General features: G+C 35.5%; 1 protein-coding gene across 3 annotated transcripts in view; it reads right to left on the reverse strand.

The window, feature by feature from the left end:
- Positions 1 to 5358, reverse strand: part of LOC131060795 (midasin) — a 198644-nt gene extending 193286 nt beyond the window's left edge. For all 3 annotated transcript variants that reach the window (XM_057994197.2, XM_057994198.2, XM_057994195.2), the window contains exon 1: positions 5082 to 5358. In XM_057994197.2, coding sequence (XP_057850180.2) covers positions 5082 to 5192 — 111 coding nt within the window. In that variant the 5' untranslated portion in view covers positions 5193 to 5358. The remainder of the gene's footprint in view (positions 1 to 5081) is intronic.
- Positions 5359 to 8620: the final 3262 nt, after the last annotated feature.

The following is an 8620-nucleotide window of genomic DNA, read 5'->3' on the forward strand; positions in this document are numbered from 1 at the left end:
TATAAATGTGGGGACATGACAAGGGAAGGTACATCCTCTCTTGTGCCTAGGGTAGAGGATCGCTTTGGGCACCCTATCATGTCGCCTTATCCTAACCCCTTGTTGGTTGAACTCCATTAATAAATTACATGTATATAATATGATTAAGATAATGTTCCCAACCCTAGTAGGGAAGATCTATCTTATGAATTACACTTCAATGATTATCTAACATGGTTGCAAGGCCTCAACCATAATCTATCTTGCTCAACAATTTAATTGGTAAATGATATCTCTAACTCTATTTCTTTCCTTGTTTTACTTGGAATTGTGATTTTAGAGCAAAAGCTAGGGCATTTATAAAAGGGGACATTACAAATGGTATCAAAACCTTGATCCTACCAGCCTGCAGGTTAAAGCTAAAACAATGCAATCTAGTCAATAAGAAGGAACTAAAAATACGTGTATTTCGTGTGCATTCTGCATGTCTGCATACATTTATGCGTATGATCCATGTTTGGCTCATACCTGATGTGTTTCCAACATGTGTTCTATTTTTTGTTGATCTAGAATATGAGAATAATGAGAATAAACCAAAAAAGATATGAATTTGTTTAGAAAAGAATATTGCATTTAAGGTCATAGATGTGTGTCATGCTTCTAATCCTCGTCTTAATATATAAGTTCTTGCCTCAACATTAAGAGATATTTATAATATTGGGCAAACATTGAGACAACCTAACCATTTACAAGGTGGTTCAGAACAAGAGTAAGAGAAACTTACAAACCACGCCAACTCTAGATTATGTTGTTACAATTTAGTTCAAAATTGCAACTTAAGGTAACATCAAGGTTATAGATGTTACCTAAGGATGACAAATGTCCAAGGGTCAATTTAGAGATCCAGATGTTGAAAGATTGGATAAAATTGGCATTGCTTGAGGACAAGCAATTTTGGGAAGGGCGGACTGTCACCCCCCACCTTAATAACATTTTCCACAGCATCCTTAGGATGAGTTCAGATGTAGATATTCAGAAAATTGTCTTAGAAGAAGAAGAGATTCAGATTTGCAAAAGGTTAAGGCATCGAATCAAACAATAACCTCACACCAACGATCAGTTCAGATCAAAGTTGTAATTAAATTGCAGGCAGTAGCATCGTCATTCAGTTGTGGTATGCATGGATAAATATATGTGTTCAATATGTATGCCTGGTATATGAGGCACTATAATGCAGAATTCTCTAGATATTAATTTATGATAATATAATATCATGAGTAATAATATGGAATTCTAAATAGCAACAATCAATCATGGCAAGGTGACGAAGGGAATACAAGGAAGGGGAATGGCTATGAGATGGCGAAAGGCCACATGAGGCCAAGACGGATGGGATATCCACTCTTGGACCTAAGGTAGAGAATTGCTTTGGGCACCCTATAATACAAGGAGGGAGAACTGTTATGAGGTCCTCTTCTAAGTACACCACCTCATGGAATGTGACTGATAGTCCCATGAGGCCAAGGGGGTGTAAGGTGTGCCTTGCCCTTGTGCTTAGAAGGGAAGGATACTTTGGGCACCCTATTGTAGTTTCTCCCATGGTTGACTATTGGGTGAAGGAGTCCCAATCACAAGAAAGTGAATAAGGGCAGTATGATGAAAGGGAACGGCTGTAGGACAACTCACTAGGTACACCACCTCACATGAGATGCCGGAAGGCCACACGAGGCCAAGTGGGATGGTACATCCACTCTTGGGCCTAGGGTAAATGATCACTTTGGGCACCCTATGATGTCTCCTTATCCTCACCCCTTGTTGGTTGAACTCCATTAATAAATTTAATATATAATATAATTAAGATAATGTTCCCAACCCTAGTAGGGAAAATCTATTTTATGAATTATGCTTCAATGATTATATAACATGGCTACAAGGTCTCAACCAAAATCTATCTTGCTCAACAAATTAATTGGTAAATGATATCTCTAACTCTATTTCTTTCATTGTTTTACTTGGAATTGTTATTTTAGGGCAAAAAGTAGGGCATTTATAAAGGAAGACATTACAAAAGCTTGCTTGAATTTTGTTAAGATATAACCTATTCCAAGCAAAACATAAGTTTGGGCAATTAGTCTCAAGTTGTTTATCTGCTACGATTTTAAGAGTTGTCTCTTATGCCAGTGTCTATCTACTCTTGGTCTCTAAATGATTTAAATAAGTTGATTCTAAGGACATCTACATATGGTTTGGAGCATTTCAAAGCCCTTCCACTTTATTTGATTCCCACACAAACTTGGTCATTTTGGTTGAATCATTTTTAAAGCACTCCTACAAACTTATCTCCATACTCTTTCTAGACACTAGACAAAGAACAGAAACAAATGGACAAAAGGATTTGAAATTTTGAAGAACTATAAGCATCTAGTTCTTATTTATACACTATTAAGTATGCATTATGCAATGCAATGTGATCAGCTATATGAACATAAATGATGAAATCTGTATTCCACAATCGATGGGTTAAACTCACAATTTAATTTGCTCTCTAAATCTATATGCCATTGAAATGCCTTTAAATTTTTAATAAACAAGTTAATGTCCCTTTTTCTACATTTTTTATGTTTTTTTAATCTGATTTTTTCCCATTTAAATCCCAATTTTAAATAATAAAATCTTATATTTTTTATTTGCCAATTTTTTCCCCAATATATTTTTATTGCTATGTGCAAAAATAACCATAATTTCTGTCAGATGTATAATTAAATGGAGAATTGAGAACATAACTGTTAATTGATAACTAAATCTCAATTGTCTATCATATGTTAAATATAAATAAAAATGGTTTATAATAAAGTAGAATTACTTGGAATCAGATTGACTTGGCAAACCAAAAGTATAAACCAATATAGATATCTTAAATACATCTATCTAAAAAAAATCCCAAGAGATATCAATTTGAAATTATTACATTTATTTTAAAGTTATTTTTATTTTACTTTGGAGCTATTTTATTTACTAAATACATGGAAACATAAATTTTGTGTGCTGCTTATTTTGAAAATACTGAATTTTTTATTAAATATCGATATTTTAACATATAAATGGCTATCAAACGCTAAAGAGATTTTGTTAACATGTTCACAGCATTACACTTCACTCCCTGCTGCCATTGTAAAATGCCTCTCAGCATTAATGAAATTCAATTACTCAGAATTTGATTGGCAAAAGATGTTTTTCCATCCAGCACAGCATAAAGCAAATTTCATTTTTTGTTTTTAAAAATCAGGGTAGAGGTTGAGCGTGAAGTGCCTAGCCATAGGGGACCTTCATGGCTCATGCCATCTTTGTGTGTGGAATAGCGAATGTTTCTTATTTCACTTTTTGTCTTTTTCTTTATACTGTGGCCAAGAAAGTTCCCCACATCCCCAAAGCCCCTGCTATAGAGGGGAGACATCCTAGGAAAATGTCTCCCAGGAATGTTCCCATTATTTTTGCAGGATGGGGAAATGGAGGAGACATTCTTTCCCGTCCCCAAATGAGGGGTACGTTGGAAAAATCAGGTACACTGGTTATGTCCCAACAATTATGTGCAAATAGTTTCATTGGGCTAAGAGTGTAATATTTCACGCCCGCTAAATGGGCCTCATTGGGTTGATCCACTTCAGCAATCAAAAGAAGTTGTATGACAAAGACCAAAGAAAGGATGGATTAAAATTAATTTCGATGAAGGGTCAAAAGGATATCCTAGCCCCTCAGGGGTGGGTTGTGTACCCAAGGATGAAGTTGGAAACATATCAGCAATTAGTGCCCAAAAATTGGAAGAAGGAACTAACAATGAGGCAGAAACTCAAATGTCACATCTTGCAATTAATCTAGCTTTTCGGCTTTCAATATTCAAACTTCAACTTGAGGATGATTCTCAAGTAATAGTAAACTCAATTGTGAAGGCAAAAGCACAAAATTAGAAATTAAACAAGTTTATTAAGATTTTTAAGTCCAAATTAAATAACTTTCAAGATTTTAAAATTTCTCATATCAAGCGAGAAGGCAATAGGGCGGCGGATAAATTATTGAACTATGGTTGTGTAAATAGAGAAGGTACGCTTGAATGGTGGTAAGATTTTAGAGAAGTGCAACTTGATTAAGAAGCAATGTTAGAGTGGACAAAGGATTGATGGGACAAGCATTTCTCCAAGTGTGCAGGGGCAAAGAGAAGAAAGTTGCTTCACGTTGAAACGATCGGTATGCAGTATGCCATCATTGAAAAGAAATCTGGCATTGATGTAAGGGCATTTACTGATGGAGGTGACATATCAGTGTGAATCGGTGTGAACTATCCAAGCAATGATGAAATTGATTAAAATGCCCACAAACCAAGGTATTTGAAGCAATTGTTTTATAAAGGTGCTGCAGATAGAACGAGTGGTGATATTCACAGGGAGAGCTTAGTTTTGACAAGTGCTTTCAGACCAATCATGGAAGCAAATTTTTCACTCTTGACGAGCAAGCAACAGCTTGCTTTCATGGGGAAGATCTTCGAAGAGACGATAAGGAATATTTTTAAGATCGAAGACTCATGTTTTTTGAGGATTGTTGATGTGTTCTTGGGTGAGGAATACATGAACTCGGAATATATGCACAAATGTGGATGTTGCCTCAATCCTTTTTGCTTGGTGTATAGAGTTGGGGAACCAGGAAGACGTGAAATGGGTTATGCGAGAGCGTGCAAAGGAAGAACGGAAGTTTGGGATGGAGAATTTCATGGCAATGGCGTGGACGGGTGAAGGTTTTATCACAAAGAGTAAGGAATGGGTCCAAGATGCAGAGTTTGTGCAGCCATTGAGGTTGATATGGGGTGCAAACAGTGACAAAGAGATGCGTCGAGCGGAGGCACAAGGAGGATGAAACCTCATCAAGGAGCATCTTCACAACCGGGAACAAATGGAGAAGAATTCGGGTTCGGAGAAGGCCAAGAAGGTGAAATAGAAAACAGTCTTCAGAAAGGAAGACTACTGGATCAGCCGTAAGATGCCAAAATATTCGTTATGAAATTGATTTTAAACTAGTCGAATTCTTTCTAGATTTTTAAGGATAGTGTTAACCTTTGCAAAGAGCGTGCGTATAGCAGAATTGTCTCTCAAATCAGGATAACGAGCCACCATTCTTTGCAGTGCTGCTAGACAGCTAAACTCGTCGGAGGCGCTTTCTTCCATCTTAACCTTAACTGACCAAATGCTTTGAATGGAGATTACTGAAGGAGCGATAATAGCAAAACAGACCGTCTTCTTCTACCAAAACCTGATGTTTTGGAACGCAGTCATAAACCTCTAAAACCCTTCAGTGGTTCTCAGCTTCTATAAAGTGGCAGCGTTTGTATTATTAGGTTTGTGGCGCCGACCTGACAAGCATTTGCATATTAGGTTTATGAGTAGTTGTTTTTTAAATAAGGATAAAACATATTTTAGCCAAATGAATTAGATTGGAATAGAGTAGAGTAGAATAGAAGAGAAAATTTTGAACTATCATGAGGGCAACGATAATTATAATTATAGGACAGTGGATATTTTATTTTATTTTTATTTTATTTTTATTTTTATTTTTATTTTTTATTTTTTTGGGGTAATGCAAGGGTTAGACTTTATGTATTGGTAGTATATTTTTAATATCTATCATTTGATGTAATTCTTGATATTTAACAATGTATTAGTTCATATTTAATTTTTTCTATTAATTTTACAGAATTTATTAATTTATTTTGTTATTAAATTATTGTTGTGAGTTTAATTAGTATACAAATCAAATTTTTCTTTGATTTATATTGCATTTTTGTTTCAATCGGTTGAATAGAAGAGAAAATTTTGAACTATCATGAGGGCAACGATAATCTATAGGATGGCAAAGATAATTATAATTATAGGACAATGGATCTTTTTTTTTTTTTTTTTTGGTAATGTAAGGGCTAGACTTTATGTATTGGTAGTGCAGGTGTCTACAAGTAGTATATTTTTAATATCTATTATTTGATGTAATTCTTGATATTTAACAATGTATTAGTTCATATTTAATTTTTTCTATTAATTTTATAAAATTTATTAATTTATTTTGTTATTAAATTATTGTTGTGAGTTTAATTAGTATACAAATCAAATTTTTCTTTGATTTATATTGCATTTTTGTTCCAATCGATACAAAAATTTATAATATCATTCATTTTTTATATTTAGTCATTTTATGAGAAAGTTGGCAAAGCTTGTATAATATAAAATTTGATTACCAAAAATTATTTATAAAATCTAATTTTAATTTAAAGTTGAATTTTAAATATGTTCTTGTAAAGACGAGTGAAAGGAATGTATTTTTTCATTGCTTTTCTTTTCACTAAAGTTTAAATATTTGCATTTTTAAATTTGGAATATATTCTCAGCGAAAATGCAAAATGCAAAAACAAATTCCTCTGCTACCAGAAGGGGGATCTGTAATATTGTATCTCCCCCCTATCCTACAACAAGGGCAAACCGTATACCAATCTCAAATCACAAACCTCAATTTACGGGCAACAATGGCACTCATCGTCCACAATGGGTGTTTCAGAATGGAAGGTGGGTAGATAAGGCACCCATCCAAAATTCGGCCCAAACAAGACCAAATGTAACCTCAAACCTAGATGGTTGGCAGCAGGTAATTTCAAAAAAGCATAAACGGCGAATGAATAGGATTCGGGAGTCATGGCATAATGCTCACTATGTAAAACCCCGAATCAATCCTAAATATATCACAAGAAGGCAGGGAGGAGAAAATTCTCGCTTCCATCAGCCCATTCGTCAGGTGCCTGCACTAAGGAATAAACAATTTACATATATCCACAGGGAGGCATCGGAATTGAAGGTCCAACAAAATTTAGACAAATCTAATAGCAAGAAGAATGGTGACAAATAGAGCTCGTTGAAGAGATGGGCTAGGAGAAACCCTAATGCTACGACTTTTGTCATTAACAAGAAACAGAAGGAGGATCAAATCAACTGATGCCAAAGGTTTGGACTTTTTGCAAAATGGTTAGGGCACAGTCAAATGATATCTGACATAGTGTCCTGGTTTAAAGATATATATTCGAGCCAGGTAAGTATCTCACTTCTTCCTAACAACATCCTTTTTTTCTGCTGCAAAGATGAACATTTGAATAAAGAATTGTTGTGTGGACATGTTGTTACTTTTAAAAAGTATAATTATGAATTTTTAGATTGGCAAATGAACTTTGATCCTTATTCTTTCAAACAAAAAGGAAACCCTAGATGGATTAATATTCCCTATTTTCCAATAGACCTCTTAAACTTTGAAATCATTTTAGAAATAGGCAATGCTATGGGTAAATTTATTGGTGTAGAGGAAAACTTCCTACATTCAGCCAATGTAAAGATGTTAATAGATATGGATCCTAGCTTGAAAAAACCAAAGTTGTTAGAATTAATCACTGCTCTACAAGCCTACAACATTGAAGCCATTTTTTTTAAGGGACAAGTGCCTAAGAAGGTAATGATGCATACAGGGGAGAATCAGATCTGGTCTTCCCTACACAGGAGGAGAGGAATCTAAATTTTTCATTCAACCAAAATCAGGGGGGTTTCTATTTAGAATATAACAAATTGCCTGATAACACCTTGAACGAGGATGATCGACGGGAATATAGAGGTTCCCCTATTTTTTCTTCCTCTAAGGTACTCGGAGTTAAGGAAATGGAGGATGGTGAGGATGTGGGAAATATGGGGATTCAATCCCCACATGAAAAAGGAGGTGGAACAGTTCCTAATTGGTTTTAAAGAGGAGAATGACTCTGAGGAAGAGGAGAATGAGGAGGTTAGGGAGGAGAAAAAGAAGCTTATCGAGATAATTATGCAAATGGATAATCAAGATGCACCGATGAGGAGGGAGGATGCAGAGCCTCCTTCCATGAATATGTAGGAGACTAAGGATCGATTGGGATTGGAATAGGATTTCCTCAATAAAGAATCCTGAGAGTGTGGGAAAGCGGGTAGGGGTAGAGGCAAGAAGTCCTTGAAGGAGCTGAGAGCTCAAGATGGGGATGCAGTAAATCAAACAAAGATCACTGATATGATATATGGTGGGAAGGGGAAGTGCCTTCCCACTGATAAATGAAGATCTCATCATGGAACGTCAGGGGTCTTAATGCCCATGACAAGCAAAGATTGCTTAAATGCAATCTTGTAAGTATGGAATCTGAAATAATTATGCTACAGGAAACTAAATTGATGGAAGAGGACTGGGAAAGTCTTAAAAAGAGATTGGGTGTTTGGAAGGTTGCTCCAGTATATGTCATGGGAGCTACTTGGGGCTTAGCAATCTTATGGGATCCTAGGAAGGTTAGGTATGTGGAAATCTTACAAAAGGATAGATGGTAGGTGGGGTGAGTCAAGGGGCTACATAGCTCCATTAGTTTCATTTTGATTAATATCCATGGCCCAATCAGCACTACAAGTAAAAGAGAAACTTGGAGGGAAATTGAGGAATTTATTATAGGGTATGATGAGGATTCTATTTTCCTTGGAGGAGACTTCAATGTGATAAGGGATGCCTCATAAAAGAGGGGAGGGGTTTAGATAGAGTCTATAGCTCAAAGAGAGTTCAA

This window comes from Cryptomeria japonica, chromosome 10, assembly GCF_030272615.1.
Source record: "Cryptomeria japonica chromosome 10, Sugi_1.0, whole genome shotgun sequence".
In the NCBI taxonomy this organism is placed as follows: Eukaryota; Viridiplantae; Streptophyta; class Pinopsida; order Cupressales; family Cupressaceae; genus Cryptomeria; species Cryptomeria japonica.